This window comes from Lolium perenne, chromosome 2, assembly GCF_019359855.2.
Source record: "Lolium perenne isolate Kyuss_39 chromosome 2, Kyuss_2.0, whole genome shotgun sequence".
NCBI lineage: Eukaryota > Viridiplantae > Streptophyta > Magnoliopsida > Poales > Poaceae > Lolium > Lolium perenne.
Window position 1 is genome coordinate 178,716,239 of NC_067245.2, and position 16,708 is coordinate 178,732,946.

General features: G+C 47.6%; 1 protein-coding gene across 1 annotated transcript; it reads right to left on the reverse strand.

Annotated features, from left to right (window-relative positions):
• Positions 1–10,170: 10,170 nt before the first annotated feature.
• On the reverse strand, positions 10,171–15,009 carry LOC127334031 (F-box protein At5g03970). Its single transcript, XM_051360462.2, has 2 exons — positions 13,835–15,009; positions 10,171–10,496 (listed from the first exon to the last, which is right to left on the reverse strand). The coding sequence occupies exons 1-2, from the start codon at positions 14,892–14,894 to the stop codon at positions 10,456–10,458; spliced, it is 1,101 nt and encodes a 366-aa protein (XP_051216422.1). The 5' UTR covers positions 14,895–15,009; the 3' UTR covers positions 10,171–10,455.
• Between the last annotated feature and the right edge of the window lie 1,699 nt (positions 15,010–16,708).

The window sequence follows — 16,708 nt, forward strand, 5'->3', positions numbered from 1 at the left end:
GACAGCAGGCGCATCAAGTCAGAGGTTGGGTTGGTTTTATCCACCAGCCTGACCGAGTAGCAAGAACAAACTGATCAGCAAACGGGGCGAGGCTGATCTTTGTGATCGGCCCCAAAAATTATGAAGGAGCATTATAAAACCTTCAGTCAGCGCTTCAATGGATATGGAGGCCGATTCCAGCAATCGGCCAAAATTATCTTCACCACATATTACTGCTTGTGTTCAACATCAATCTATTGGGCAGCGGCCACGTCGGCGGATGAAAGTCAGCACGAATCCTCGCGGAGCCGACGTGCAAGTGCAGTGCCCTGGCTAACCATAAAAGCCGATATCTGCAGTCATCTGGCAGATTCGGCTCGGGGGGCATATAGCCAGATGAACATGTGCAGATAAACATGTGTAAACATGCGTGCAGTGAAACATCCTGGGGCCGATTAGAAAAATCGGCCAAATAAATTTTTTTTTACGCGAAGCCGATGCGCGGCCATCGACTCTAGTACAGTTACACAAGACCAGGACCCTATGTGCTCAAGTTTCACATCAACATCAACGTTCAGTGGCTGGTCAATGATCTGCGCATCCTCGCCGGCATTCTCGCCTTGATTAAGGCTCGGGGGGCAGCTAACTTGGTAGATGTCCTGTTTTGGGAGCCGATTGGAGTCATATCGACTGGCCCTGCATTGTGATCTTCTCTGAAGTAGTAAGATGTTGCGAAAGAAGACTACTGAAGCTATGGAGAGGAATCAGGAAAGGAGGCCGTCGGCTTTTACAGTTTTTGGACCATCCTGGCGCTGCAAGAGAAGGAAAGGGACTGGATTCTCAAAATAGCCGATGAGTAGTCATCGGCTAAGGGATTGCGAAAATTATGGCCAGATATCAAATCGCAGTCTGAAATTGAGAAGTGCTTGACCAACGGGCTAATCGGCATGTGAGTCCGGCTTCACGGGCGTCCAAAAGAAAAGAAATCCGATACGTTGCTATCGGTCTTGGCATGACAGGCGGAAGGAATGAAATTGGATTAATGGAAAGATGAATTGAAAGAACAATTTCATTAATTCAAAGGAGCGGCTTTACAAGAAAGAGCCGATGGCTCTCAAAAGAGGGATCTGGTGCCTAGTGCACTGCTACTACTAGTCCTATTCTACTAGTCGTCGCTGTCCTCGTCATCACCGCCGTCGATGTCATCGGCGCTGCTCCCAGGAAGCTCCTCGTCACTGCTGCCCCAACCTTTGGTCGGAGCTTCATCTTCCTCGTCATCATCATCATCCTCGCTGTCCGCCCAAGAGCGGAAGCGTTTCGTCGGCGGGTACCCAGCGGAAGAGGAAGATTCATCTTCCTCCTCCTCTTCTCCTTCTTCGTCGTCATCTTCGTCCTCGCTGTCCGCCCACATGCGGGAGAGCTTCTTTGGCGGGAGCTTGGTGGAGGGGGAGGCCTTGGCCTTCGCTACTTCTCCTTCTTTCTTCTCATTGTCGGAGGAGAGGGGGTTCACCTCGGAGTGAAGGTTGTCCTCGTTCTTCCTCTTCGGCGAGGATTGGAGGGGGAGGCCTGAGAGGGAAGAGGAAGAGGAAGACATTGCTACAGGAGAAGCGGGTTTTTTGGGTGCCGATGGCTGAAACAGAGGAAGGGGATAAAGAGAGCTAATCAATCGGCACAGTTAAATAATGAGAAGCCTGGTGGAATGCCATTGCAGTTTCCGAGGAAGTGCTGCCAAAGTTATCGAATTTGGCAGAGAAGCTGAAAGACAGGTCATCATGATGAGGAATACTGCGCCAGGTCTGCTCTGCCATGACATGACCCTTCGAAGGAAAAACAGAGTGGTTTTGGAATTATCATTGCCAAAACCAGGGGGGCATGTGTTATCACCAGATTTTGGCCAAATCAGGAGGTGGGCCGTAAAGGAGATGGGCTTGAAAGATTACACGTGGAGGATCTCTGAAGCGGCCTTGCACGGAGAGTTTGGGCTAGATTGCCCGTGTATCTTTAATTATAGTAGATTGCATCATAGATTAAAAGTTAGAGTTTGTCTCGTACACGGTGGGGATATTCCCACGTTAGAAAGTCCCTTGGACTATAAATATGTATCTAGGGTTTATGGAATAAACAACGACCAACGTTCAACCAAACAAATCAATCTCGGCGCATCGCCAACTCCTTTGTCTCGAGGGTTTCTACCGGTAAGCGACATGCTGCCTAGATCGCATCTTGCGATCTAGGCAGCACAAGCTCCACGTTGTTCATGCGTTGCTCGTACTGAAGCCTTGTTGATGGCGAGCAACGTAGTTATCATAGATGTGTTAGGGTTAGCATAGTTCTTCGCGTAACATGCTATCGTAGTGCAACCCTTGCATGTCTAGCCGCCCTCACACCTATCTTAGGTGTGGGGGCGGCACCCCGCTTGATCATTATTTAGTAGATCTGATCCGTTACGGTTGCTCCTTGTTCTACAAGGATTAGTTTAATATCTGCAATAGTTAGGCCTTACAAAGGGGGGGAGGATCCAGCGGCACGTAGGGTGTCGTTCGCTAGTCCTAAACAGGATGTTCCGGGGATCAACTTCGTGTTGGTTTTTAGGCCTTGTTTAGGATCGGCTTACGATCACCGTGCGTGGCCGCGAGGCCCAACCTGGAGTAGGATGATCCGATTATGCGGTGAAAACCCTAAATCGTCGTAGATCTCATTAGCTTTATCTTGATCAAGCAGGACCACCATATATTCGTGCACCCCGTACGAATCATGGGTGGATCGGCTCCTTGAGCCGATTCACAGGATAACCTGAGAGCCGATCGAGGCTCGTATTTAATGTTTACGTGTATGCCATGCAGGAAACTAAGCGAGGCATCTCCATCACCTTCCTGACCAGGTATAGGTCAGGTGGCACGCCCTTGCAATCAGCATCGGACGTGTGACCAGAAGGCTTTGCGGGCCGTCGCTCGGAGGGATCTCAGCCAGCCGCAGCTCTAGGTTGTTCCCGGCTCTACCGTGTTGACCGTCGCTGCCCGCCGGTGGGTTTTGACAGTCAACAGGCCATTTTTTTCATCTAAACTGATCCCTTTTTCATCTGAACTGATCCCTGTGAGTTATTCTTTGCATGTGAGAAGCAGAAAAGGGAGTTCAGGATAATTTTATTCTCTCCATCAAGTGGGCCCCATGAGCATGCATCATGTATCAGGATGAAAAGTCCCTATTGGACCGTGTAGTCTCCGTTAGTTGACAAGCTAGGATGGGGAGCATCCAACGGTGCTCAACCAAATCCAACGGTGATAACCGGGTGCTCACGTACCCCCCTGATCACCGAATCCACTCTCGTTACGTGGTTTAGGGTTTTCGCATAAGATCCAATCTACCTACGAACATGAACCACAACGGTGATACTAGTGTTGTCAATAGAAAGAGTAAATTGGATCTTTACTATAGTAGGAGAGACAGACACCCGCAAAGCCACTTATGCAATACAAGTTGCATGTCGAGCGTGGACCAAATCTCATGAACGCGGTCATGTAAAGTTAGCCCGAGCCGCTTCATCCCACTATGCCACAAAGATGCAAAGTACTCGAACTAAAGACAACAAAGCATCAACGCCCACAAAACAATTGTGTTCTACTCGTGCAACCAATCTATGCATAGACACGGCTCTGATACCACTGATGGGATTCGTAGCATAGAAAACAAAAAATGTCCTACCGCAAGAACGAAAAACACAAGCCAAGATCTAATCTAGTAGACGGTAGCAACGAGGAGATGAAGAGACTAACCCTCGAAGATCGCAAAGCTTAACGAGATTAGATCTCGGGGTGGATGTAGTCGATCACTTGCCGCTTGCAAAAGCGCGTAGAAGATCTTGACGGTGCCACAATCGGGCAGCACCTCCGTACTCGGTCACACGTACGGTGTTGATGAAGACGACGTCCTCCTCCCCGTTCCAGCGGGCAGCGGAAGTAGTAGATCCTCCTCGGAATCCTGGCAGCACGACGGCGTGGTGGCGGTGGTGGTGGAGAACTCCGGCAGGGCTTCGCCTATGCGCTGCGGGAGTTGTATGTGGAGGAGGAGGTGGCTAGGGTTTGGGGAGAGGGGGCTAGGGCGCCGGCCTCAAGGGGGTTGTGGTGGTGCGGCCAAGGGTGTGGCCGGCCCCTCCCCTATGCCCCTCATTATATAGGTGGAAGCCCCAAGAGTTGTAGTCCAAGTCTTCGAATAAGACCCCAACACCAAAACCTACCTTTGGTGGGAAACCTACTCAAGGGGGGAGTCCTACTCAAGGTGGGACTCCCACCTTTCCTTGAGGTGGGGTGGCCGGCCACCTCAGGTGGAGCCCACCTGGGACTCCTCCCCTTAGGGTTGGCCGGCCAAGCTTGTGGAGTCCCTCCGGGACTCCACCTTCCATAGTGCCTTTCTTCCGGACTTTTCTAGAACCTTCTAGAACCTTCCATAAATGCACCAGATCATTTTCAAACTTATAAAATGACTTCCTATATATGAATCTTATTCTTCGGACCATTCCGGAACTCCTCGTGATGTCCTGGATCCCATCCGAGACTCCGAACAAAACTTCGAACTCCATTCCATATTCCATATCTACTCAAGCGACATCAAACCTTAAGTGTGTCACCCTACGGTTCGCGAACTATGCAGACATGGTTGAGACTTCTCTCCGACCAATAACCAATAGCGGGATCTGGAGATCCATAATGGCTCCCACATATTCAACAATGACTTAGTGATCGAATGAACCATTTACATACGATACCGATTCCCTTTGTCATGCGATATTTTACTTATCCGAGGTTTGATCATCGGTATCTCTATACCTCGTTCAACCTCGTCTCATGACAAGTACTCTTTACTCGTACCGTGGTATGTAGTCTCTTATGAACCATTCATATGTTTGCAAACTAATTAGACGACATTCCACCGAGAGGGCCCAAAGTATATCTATCCGTCATCGGGATGGACAAATCCCACTGTTGATCCATATGCCTCAACTCATACTTTCCAGATACCTAATCCCATCTTTATAACCACCCATTTACGCAGTGGCGTTTGATGTAATCAAAGTACCCTTTCGGCATAAGTGATTTACATGATCTCATGGTCGAAAGGACTAGGTAACTATGTATCGAAAGTTGATACGTCTCAAACGTATCTATAATTTCTTATGTTCCATGCTACTTTTATGATGATACTCACATGTTTTATACACATTATATGTCATTATTATGCATTTTCCGGCACTAACCTATTGACGAGATGCCGAAGAGCCAGTTGCTGTTTTCTGTTGTTTTTGGTTTCAGAAATCCTACAAAGGAAATATTCTCGGAATTGGACGAAATCAACGCCAGGGTCTTATATTTTCACGAAGCTTCCAGAAGACCGAAAGGATCACGAAGTGGTGCGATGAGGCGCCGCCACACTAGGGCCGCGCGGCCAGGGCTGGGCCCGCGCCGCCCTAGCGTGTGGGGCCCCTGTCAGCCCTCCGACTCGCCCTTCCGCCTACTTAAAGCCTTCGTCGCGAAACCCCCAGTACCGAGAGCCACGATACGGAAAACCTTCCAGAGACGCAGCCACCGCCAATCCCATCTCGGGGGATTCAGGAGATCGCCTCCGGCACCCTGCCGGAGAGGGGAATCATCTCCCGGAGGGCTCTTCATCGCCATGATCGCCTCCGGATCGATGTGTGAGTAGTTCACCCCTGGACTATGGGTCCATAGCAGTAGCTAGATGGTTGTCTTCTCCTCATTGTGCTATCATGTTAGATCTTGTGAGCTGCCTATCATGATCAAGATCATCTATTTGTAATGCTACATGTTGTGTTTGTTGGGATCCGATGAATATTGAATACAATGTCAAGTTGATTATCAATCTATCATATATGTTGTTTATGTTCTTGTATGCTCTCCGTTGCTAGTAGAGGCTCTGGCCAAGTTGATACTTGTAACTCCAAGAGGGAGTATTTATGCTCGATAGTGGGTTCATGCCTCCATTGAATCTGGGACAGTGACAGAAAGTTCTAAGGTTGTGGATGTGCTGTTGCTACTAGGGATAAAACATCAATGCTTTGTCTAAGGATATTTGTGTTGATTACATTACGCACCATACTTAATGCAATTGTCTGTTGTTTGCAACTTAATACTGGAAGGGGTTCGGATGATAACCTGAAAGTGGACTTTTTAGGCAAAGATGCATGCTGGATAGCGGTCTATGTACTTTGTCGTAATGCCCTGATTAAATCTCATAGTACTCATCATGATATATGTATGTGCATTGTTATGCCTTCTTTATTTGTCAATTGCCCAACTGTAATTCGTTCACCCAACATGCTATTTATCTTATGGGAGAGACACCACTAGTGAACTGTGGACCCCGGTCCATTCTTTACATCTGAAATACAATCTACTGCAATTGTTCTTTACTGTTCTTCGCAAACAAACATCATCTTCCACACTATACATCTAATCCTTTGTTTACAGCAAGCCGGTGAGATTGACAACCTCACTGTTATGTTGGGGCAAAGTACTTTGATTGTGTTGTGCAGGTTCCACGTTGGCGCCGGAATCTCTGGTGTTGCGTCGCACTACACTCCGTCACCAACAACCTTCACGTGTTCCTTGACTCCTACTGGTTCGATAACCTTGGTTTCTTACTGAGGGAAAACTTGCTACTGTACGTATCACACCTTCCTCTTGGGGTTCCCAACGGACGTGTGTCTTGCACGCATCAAAAGCTTATAGCAAATGAACTTAATGACGTGATCTTATGCTACGCTTAATTGGGTGTGTCCATTACATCATTCACATAATGACATAACATTGTTATTAATAACATCCAATGTTCATGATCACGAAACTATGATCATCTATTAATCAACAAGCTAGTTATACAAGAGGCTTACTAGGGACTTCTTGTTGTTTACATAACACACATGTATCAATGTTTCGGTTAATACAATTATAGCATGGTATATAAACATCTATCATAAACACAAAGATATATAATAATCAATTTATTATTGCCTCTTGGGCATATCTCCAACAAGGGGTCCCACCGGTTTATATGTGTAAGTTTTCTGGATTGTAACAAGCCACAACAAGCAACTGAATCTTTGAATGGTTTATAAAATCTAATGTGGGAGTGGGATTAAAAGAGGAATTGCATCCTCTGGTGGCACGAGGAAGGAAAACGACGAATTAAAGAGGAAGAAAATAAAGGTAGGGGAAAGCTAATTAAAAGGAACAATCGCAGAAATAATACGTACGCAGGCGATGGCTCCCGCAGCCCCGCGTCCGTACCGATATCGTACCGACATCGACATGGACGCTGCCAAGATGGCGTCGCCGAAGGGCTATTGCGAGTTGACGCGAAGGAACTTTCAGCTCGCACATTCCCGCTTCCGGCACACCTATCGCTCCCGGCCGCCGCTGCTCCATGGTCGACGCGCCTCCGGCTGCTACTGCTCTCGGAAAGCGCAAGCGGCTAAGGCAGCACGTCGTCCCTGCGCCTCCCGCTGCAGTTGCCCCTCCCGCTCCGTCCGACCAGCAAGGTGTCAGCCCCGGCGCCGGCTCCAGAGAAGGCTGCGAAGAAAGCCACCCGCTGCCAAGATGGCGTCGCTGACTTCCTTGACGGCGGCGATGGTGACGGCGCCGCCGAAGCTAGCTGATGCGCGCAAGGTGGTCGACGAAAGTCCCGCCGTTGATGACGCACCAGAGTTGTATGTTGACATGCTCAACGATCCTACCGTCGACATCGACTCACCGCTGCTTGCGGATTACGATTACTACAATGATGGATTGGAGCAAGGGCTCGAGGGCGAGGAGTTTGAGGAAGAAAAAGACGCCAGCGGCGAGGAAGAAGATGAATTGGAAGAGATCGAGGAGGGGGCGTTCGATGGGGCGGTGGCCAAGGTGAAGGGGAGATCGATCTGGTCTGACAACTACTCCGAATTTGAAGATGTGATCTTGATCCGTGCTTGGGAGGTGGTCTCGATGGATGTCGTGACCGGTACCAACCAAACCGGCAAGTGGTATTGGCAACACATCGAGGATAAATTCTTCCAATTGATGCCGCCTCTCTCTTCTACTCCGACCTGCTCCTACCGCTCGCTCCAAGGCCGGTGGGACACCATCAAGACGACGTGCAGCCGGTGGTCAGGTTGCATCGAAGGCGTGAGGAACGCACCGAGCGGCACCAACGCCGGCGTTTGGAAAACATACCGTTCAAATTCGCTCATTGCTATGCCCTTCTTGAGCATAATCCGAAATGGAAGTTGAGGGAACAAGAGGTGCCACCGCCAAAGCACAAGCTTATCGAGTTGAAGGACGCGGAGGAGGATGACGTGCTTTATCCGTGTATCTAGGTTTAATTTCCTCCGCGACACACAGGTGCAAAAGTATTACGTACAATTTAGTTTATTTTTTTCTCTTCTGCAGCAAGCTAGCAACGCGCGGGTATTTGTGCTAGTTAATTAATTAAGAACAAGATGTTCCTTAACGGAAACTGGATACAAATCAGACAACGACAGCGTGGCCAAGCCTACGATCGCCATAGGTCTAAGCCCACTCAAAACCTGCAAACAACCAAGGGCAAACTCGAATTACCATTTCGTCAAGACTAGACGAGCAATCACCACCTGGGGAGAGAAAACGTCATGATTACTGAGGAACATACACAAGACGCTCAAACGTAGATGAACATGACTACTGTGACATCGATGACGGTTCAGAGCAGTGTTAATGGTATTCCTCGCCTACCACGCGCCAGTCTGGCGTGCGCAGAGTTGGGCTTCCGTGGCAGGTATTGAAGGCAAAAACATCGTCATTGCTCGCGGAAACCTCCTCCAACCACGCCAGCGCCATGGGCAAGGGATGCCGGGATGGCCCTTTCGCAAGACCAAACACGACCACTTGGCTATCTCCTCTCGGTGGACTACGCATGGCGGCTGTTCGACGAGAATCACGCAATGTTTTGGCCGGATGTTAACCTGCCGCCAGGTCGGCACCTCAACTCGGGTCGGGTGCCGGTGCTTCCGGTGCCACATAAGGGCCGCAAGTGGAGCGATGAGATCCTCCGCCATCGCTTCATCCCCCGTCGGATCTGCATGAGAGTCCGGTCTATGCCATCGTCTCTTTCAACTGGCACACCTTCGGGTCGTGGGAGTTCGACCCCGCCGTCAAGCGAGGTACCTCGGCGACATGGGCTTCTTCAACCAGGGGATGGGAGTTGGCCTGGACTACGACGAGGAGGGCGAAGACGACCACGACGATGACCACTTCAATAACGGTGGGACGCCGGCTTAACCGGTCGGCGTGAAGCCAGAGGTTTAGCCATTGTACCTCACGGAGGAAGAGGCGATCAAGATGACCATCGCCCAGAGCCATTTGGCCGAGCTCACCCAATGGCACGGCCTCGCCGTCCAGCTGTGGGACTCCGCGCTGGCTCAAGGCAGGCCGGTGCCCCCTCCGTTCACCCTTAGGCGTAGCCAGGCGTGACCGCGTGAGTGCCACCACCTTCTCATGTGCCTACACCACCACCACCTCCCATGCCTAGGCCGTCAGTGCCACAACAGGCTTTGTACTGGTCGTGCTTCAGTCGTCGTCGACCACATCAACAATGACGGACGAGGAGGAGGAGTAGGCGTCCATGGCACAAACCCTAGCCAGGGTTTTAATTTTAAGTCTTTTTTTCTTTTTTCAACACTATGTAAATTAATTTATGTTAATAAAAAAATTATTGAAAAAAATACATCAGGATGCTGCGCAGATACAGATCCAAACGCTAAAAACTGAACATTTTTGTGTCCGGGGCTCAACCCAAACAGACATAAACGGACCATTTTCATGTCAGCAATACGTTAGGCGGCTAGAGATGAGCAACAAAAACTTCGAACAAATGACTTTGACGAGGATCACCTTCCATCATATTCTGATACGTGACAAGTAGCCAATAGTTTCCAGGAATCCGTGACATGATTCGTGCACAGCACAGCAACCAATTGACAAATAAATTATGCGTATACCACTGCAGGTCTCTCGGCAGTCAGCACAAGCAAAAGCAAGCCAGTCCAAAAACTGGGATGAAACTAAGCAAAAAACAGACAAAAACTTGGATGAAGGCAATAAGCATATGTTAAGCCCTCCAAACATCAACCCTCTCATGCAAGTAATGATCACAATGAACATGACATGACAACCACAAATGATCATTTTTTCAGGGAATATAGGAACACGGACATTAATATTTAGGTGGCTGCGGCGAGCACAGAAGGAACGATAAGCCAAAATATTACGACGTAGTTTTGGACACATGTTCATGGATAATTTGACAAGAACCATAACTGGTCAGATTGACTAACAATGTTCTCACTTAAACTGCAGGATGGTAGCAAGACAGCAACAGAAGAACCAAGACATAAGTTCACCCACTTGGCACGGAGTACGGACTATCATTGACAGGGTCGGTAGTAGATCACTAGGTTGCCGCTGGAGATGGCAATCTGCAGTTAGCACGACCTGAAAATGTACAGAGAGTAAACTCAGAAATGTTATATCTCAGTAACACTAATAGGAGTATGTTAATTCTGAAGTCAGTAAGATTTATCCTACCATGGAAAGCAAAACTGCTCCCCATATATATATATATATTGAACCTCGCGAGCTCTCACAAATTTTAAAAGTGCATCAGCAATATGGAAACAAAACTGAGGATCAGGACAACAACAAGTCCGATAACTCGCAACCAACACCCCAGAGGAACCAAAGTCAACAATGCTATTTATTCGGCACCAAGACTTAGATTAACAGGTCAACTACAAGTAACATCTAAAAGGAACCAAGCGCTAGCAGCACGAGTCGCATGCTTGACCACCCACCGACGTTAAAGACCCAGCCTCCGCAGGTGCCTTTTCTTTAAAGTATAAGCAAGTAGCAATCAAACAGACTGGAGCAGGATGTTTGAGATTGAAGGAGTGTATAAATTTGCCTAGAAAGTAATGCACCAATGGATGCTTAATTGCTTATCCCATATACTCAGTAGATTGAAGGAGTATATGTTACTATATTATTGAAAGAACAGAAAATTAATGGTGGTGGTTTACTGGTCCAAGATTACAAACAGTCTAGACTCACCAGCTGTGGAATATTAAGAAAATAAAAGGCAAGGTTACAACAAAGGCTCACGTGAGCAGTTTATTTGGTGCCATATCAAGACTACACATGCTTTGTTTTATTCTCAGTAAACAACCATTATGAAATGGAGTCTTTTCAACTCTAACTGAAAAGCAGCAAGTCTCATTTACATTGCTTTGCTGATTATGTTTGTCCTAATTAATCCCTCATTAACTTCATCGAGAGTTGAGCCTAATCTGACATGAAAGGTATTGTTGTAGGACTAAATGGAAGCTGTAAAACAAAACCAGTTCTCCCGCTACTTGACAATGCAAGTCTTTTTAGCCTCTTCAACTCTAACCAATACTTAATCCCTGATATTCTCCGATGCTTTCTACAGCTTAAGTTGTTCCTGTTTAACCCATCATTAATTTAATTTCATCTAGAATTGAGCCTATGTCTCTAATTGTATATGCGGAAAAAATGGTGAAAGTTGTAGAAATAAACAAAGATACACCCTTAATTTGTACATGTTGGATCATCGTGTGAACACTACATAGCAAATATGGATGTGTAAACGGGATAACTACACACTAATTTCCTCATTGGACATGCAATTAATTTCAACCAAAGTGTATCCTGAGGATGAAAACAAATAGTGTAACAAATAGAAAAAATGTCCAAGTAACACTTTTCAAATGTCCTAACAAGATCATAGAAAAATAACCAAGTTTCATTGCCTACATGAGGTTAATTTTAAATTTCTCTCTCATGAATCAAAATTAGGAAGAAATTCAAACAAATACTGCAAAAATGAGATTATTATTAGATGTGCGAGCACTACAAAACAAATTAGTCACATAACTGGTGGACCAATCAGCTGATATGAGCACTACATAACAACAAACGTTGCACGACTATATTTGTTCAATTATATAAATGTTAAACACTTAAATTAATAGTACGCGTCAAGTATCATAAGTATAAGAGCATAACAATTTTCTACAACTTTCATGTTGGGCTGCATTTTCTTCACATTTTAAATGTCTACGCATGCATACAACTAAGGGAGAGGAGATTCAAAAAAATCAACAAAAGATTCATATGAGATATGTGATCATTACAATATAACTGGACAAATGTGTAAGTCCAATTGCATAATTCCTTTATGCATTTTTTAGTTTCATTTTTTTAGTTGTAAATGTGTATCCCGAGCAAGCAAATTTGGGGAACTAAATTCAAAATTTGCTATAAAAACAATTATTATACATGTGAGCAAAGCATGAAAATTTAGCATCGCAAACATGCATTGTCCTATTTTTGTGGCTATTACATGTTTGAGTAATACATTTCGAGATCCTATGCAAATGAGATTGTATTTTATTGTAATGAATTTTGTAGTGCATGTTCTTTCAAATTTAATTTTTTCATCCAAAGCATTGAAAGTTGGGATTAACTTAAAATGTGTCACAATTATGTAGAGTTGCATAGGTTACACAAGGAATCTAGCCGTGCGTCACCCCACTAGTTTTCAGAGAAGACGTGACCTGACTGGAGGCACTCATGAATCAAGGAACATGTGATCGACATTCAGCTTAGCACTATCAACACATCGCAAGTCACAACAGGTTGAAGACCTAATAAGCGGCGGATGCTAAAAAGGGATGTCCACTAAATCTATGTAACGAATGATGTAATCACCTCCTAGGAGGCTTGTAACCCTTCTTCTGTTCAATGAAATGTAAGCAAAGTCTTTGCGTTTTCTCGGGAAAAAAAAGCGGTGTATGCTACAAAAGACTTGACCAACAGGGGGAGAAACCCCCACAGCATTGTATTAAGAGGTATGAAACAAGAGCTACTGAGTATTCTACACGAAATAACCCGCGATGTTAATTTTGATTACACGATTTGAGCCCAGGTCATCATGGGGCACAACTGCGCTGCCCTAACACTGGTCCAGCACCCAGTTCTCAAAAGCTTAAGTCCTTACTAGCGGAACCTAATGCTAACTGTGGTTTATACATGCACAGGGACCTGCAAAAACATTTCCAACGAGCTCCAAAGTCACAGCAAACTAAATCAGATACGACTCACATAGCATGACAACAAAGAGCAAACGTATTTTTGTTTTACCTTTTTAGAGCATGGCAAACAGGGTGGGAAGGTATATGGTACTAGTAGTTAACAATATATGCTAATGATACAAAAGAAAAAACTAGTACAAGCTGAAAGTTATATAGTACTAGTAGTTAACAATGTGTCTGATGCCCTCTGAAAAAAGATAACTTGTTCACGTCACAGTTTCTGGAACTTAAGTTTCCTAAAACAAGCTGAAAGTTAGGTTAAAAAGATCACAGGGAATTTCTAGGAAAGATCTCCGCCATCTAGCCAATCATCCATCCAATAACTAATGTGCTCCCCATTTCTTTCTTGCCGGCTGCAAGATTTTTTTAACTCTCAGTGCTGAAGTAATCTATTATCCTCAAACTCAAAGCATTCAAACATAAGATAGAATGGTTGAAGCATGCTACCAACTCAGAAGGTTTAGTACAAAATTTAGCCTGGGGTGACAGTTCATTTGCAACGACAGAGAACAATTCAGCATAACATATATGCCATCCTGAACTACTCCGTGGGTAAATCTTGCCAATTGCAACTCTTTTATTTCAGAATTCATAAATTATAACGCACTGAATATTCGCAAACGTCAAACATATAGAACTTGGTGGGCTCGAGGATAGTACCTGGGGTGCAGAAGCTCGTGTAAGGAAAGATTACGAGGGAGCTGCCATGCTCGCACACCTTCGTCGCTTCTTCCGATTTGAGATCGATCTTGAAGACGCCAGCATCTGTGGTCACGAAAACGATGTCGGAAGTGCATCCCTTGGCGAAGCCGACCAAGTGACGCCATGATCTCAGGTCATCGATGGGGAGCATCTCCAGCTTGATGACCCCGCGTGTTTTCCACCCCGAAACTCCGCCAGGATCCGTCTTCAGCGACCAAAGGTAGAGGGTGGACATGTCAAGGCCAGCGATCCCAAGTCCACCATCCTCAACCGTCATGAGGACAACGCCTTCCTCGTAAACGTCCGGCGGCTCGATCAGTGATAGGCCCCTTTTGCCAGCGAATTTGTCGCGCATGATTGTTTCGCCATCCTCACATACCAAGTAGAGTGCATCTCCCACAACGACAGGGGGCTGCGGGTTGAGATAGGAATCGAGCTGTAGATAGGACGGCGTGCTCCACGCACCGGTCTCCGAAGTGTAGAGGCAGGCGCTCGCACCCTCGCCGCCGGCGTCGAAGCCGACGAAGGCCACCAGGAAGGGACCCCCGTGGCAGTCAAGGTGGTCGCAGCCGGGTGTGGCGCAGAGCACCAAGCCGTTGGCGGAAGCCATCGGGATGTCGGGCATGCGCACATACTGCTTCTCGTTGGTCACGGGGTCCCACAGGGTGAGGAAATCAGGGGATCTGCGCTCGCGCAGGAGGGCCCGGCCATGGTGGCAGCCGATGGCGTAGCAGTGCTCAGTGTCGGGAGGCCGGAATGCGGTGGTCGGGACGAAGGGGGCGAGGCCGGAACGGTTATGAAGGAATCCAAGCACGGGAGGTGCTCGATGGAATTCGCAGTAGCGGCGGCGGAAGGCGCGGTCGGAGAGGAGGCGGTTCCAGGTCTTGCAGACGAGCGAGGCGCGGAATAGGCACTCCGGCTCGTCCGGCGGGAGTCGGAGGAGGATATCGGATACCAGGTCGTCGACCAGCGCCGGCAGCGAGTCCTGTCCGGGCTGCGGCGGCGGAGGCGGGGTCATGGTGCCGGTGCGAGCTAGGGTTTTGGTGGGGGCTTGGAATTTTTGTTTAACAGAATGGGGGATTGGGATTTGGGAGCGCAAGGGTGGAAGACGAGACGAGTGGGGAGTCCATGCTTAGTGGGTCCATGACTGTTATTGTTGGATTCAGACAATGGTGTTTTACCTCGTAGGTCTAAGTCATCTCCAACCCCGCGACCCAAACGGACGCATTGGAAATATGAACGGATTCCCGCATCCGGGCATGTATCGCGCGCTGCGTCCAACGCGGTAGATTTGGGTCAAGGCGTCATAGAAGTTGCTATTTGCCTCTAAATTCACTATAAAAGCATAAAAATATATAAATAAGTTTAAACGCTTAAAATTTATTACATAAATTTATTGTCCACGTATTCAATGACAAAGTATTATTCAAAAAATGTAAGACGATACAAATGCTCTAGGCATTGTTTTTTTCTGGATTTTCTTCATTGTTGTTTGCAGCATTGTTGCCAACATGCTGCCACATGTGCTCGACCAAATCAGTCTGTAGCTGGTTGTGTACAGCTAGATCCCGAATTTCGTGGTGCACATGGAGGATATCCTGGAATGATGCCGGACCACCTTGAGGAGTAACCAACTCTTCGTGACCATCTCACTCATTATCAAACAGTGAATCATCTCGCTCTACCTCAACAATCATGTTATGCATGATTACACAAGCGATCATCACCTCCCACAGAGTTTGTACACTCCATGCTCTAGCAGGGTGTCTGACGATAGTCCAACGAGCTTGGAGGATGGCGTATTTCCCCTTCGACAACAAATGGCGCCTCAATCATCATTTCTCGTTCTTTTTGAGCTTGCTATAGGAATGCATCAACGCGAATGATTTATGCCCTTCTGAGTGCTTCCGGTACATATCCATGGCCTTGTCGAGGTAACCAAAAGCAACACAATCAAATCGTCGAACAAAATGTAGGCTCTACAGATTATCTAAGAAAGAGTCATACCACGACGCTGACGTCGATGCCGATGTCGCCTCTTTTCTCGACCTCTCTATGGAACCCATGGAACATGTTCACGGATGCCTGGATGATGACCCATCGCGTCGACATTGCCTTTTGGCTCCTTTTCATTGTCACTTTGTTGTATAATTGTCGTTGATTAACTTGCGCTCATCGAACTCCGCCTTGATCCTCGCCCAATACTTCCCATACTTTTGGTTGGCGCCGATGATGCAGTCATGGCTCACCGTCGACCACGACTTGCAGAGACATTGATCCTCCAGAACTGTCCACTTGGGGCCTCGTGGGCTCGAGACCTTCTTCTTCCTCTTCTTCCTCGCATCGGCCGCGTCAACCTCCAGGAGATCATATGCATCCTCCACGGCACCCGCGTCCTCGTCGTCCTCTTCATCGCCGCCCTCTTCGTCCTCGTTGTCGTCGTCGTCCACCCCTCCTCCTCCCCTTCTTCTCCTCCTCCTCAGCACTGGCGCCCTCGAATTCGAGCGGGCCCCTGCGACCAGTGAACGGGGCGCCGTCCGCACCGGGCCCTGGCTCGCGCTGGGGCGCTTGCTCGTACGCCGGGGAGTAGAAGACGGCGTTGGGGTTGAAGCCATCATGCGGCAGCGTATCATGGTACTGCGGCGACAAGTTTGGCGTCATTCACCCGGGAGTGGCGGAGGGGATGTCGTTGTAGAACCCGGATGTCAACGGGGACAACACTACCGGAATGTACGCTGGCCCCGACGTACTCCATGGGCTCGCATTGGTGGTGGCGATACACGTGGCCAGCGCGTGCTGCTGCGCTTGCGCCGCCACCGTCTTCTTCTCCTG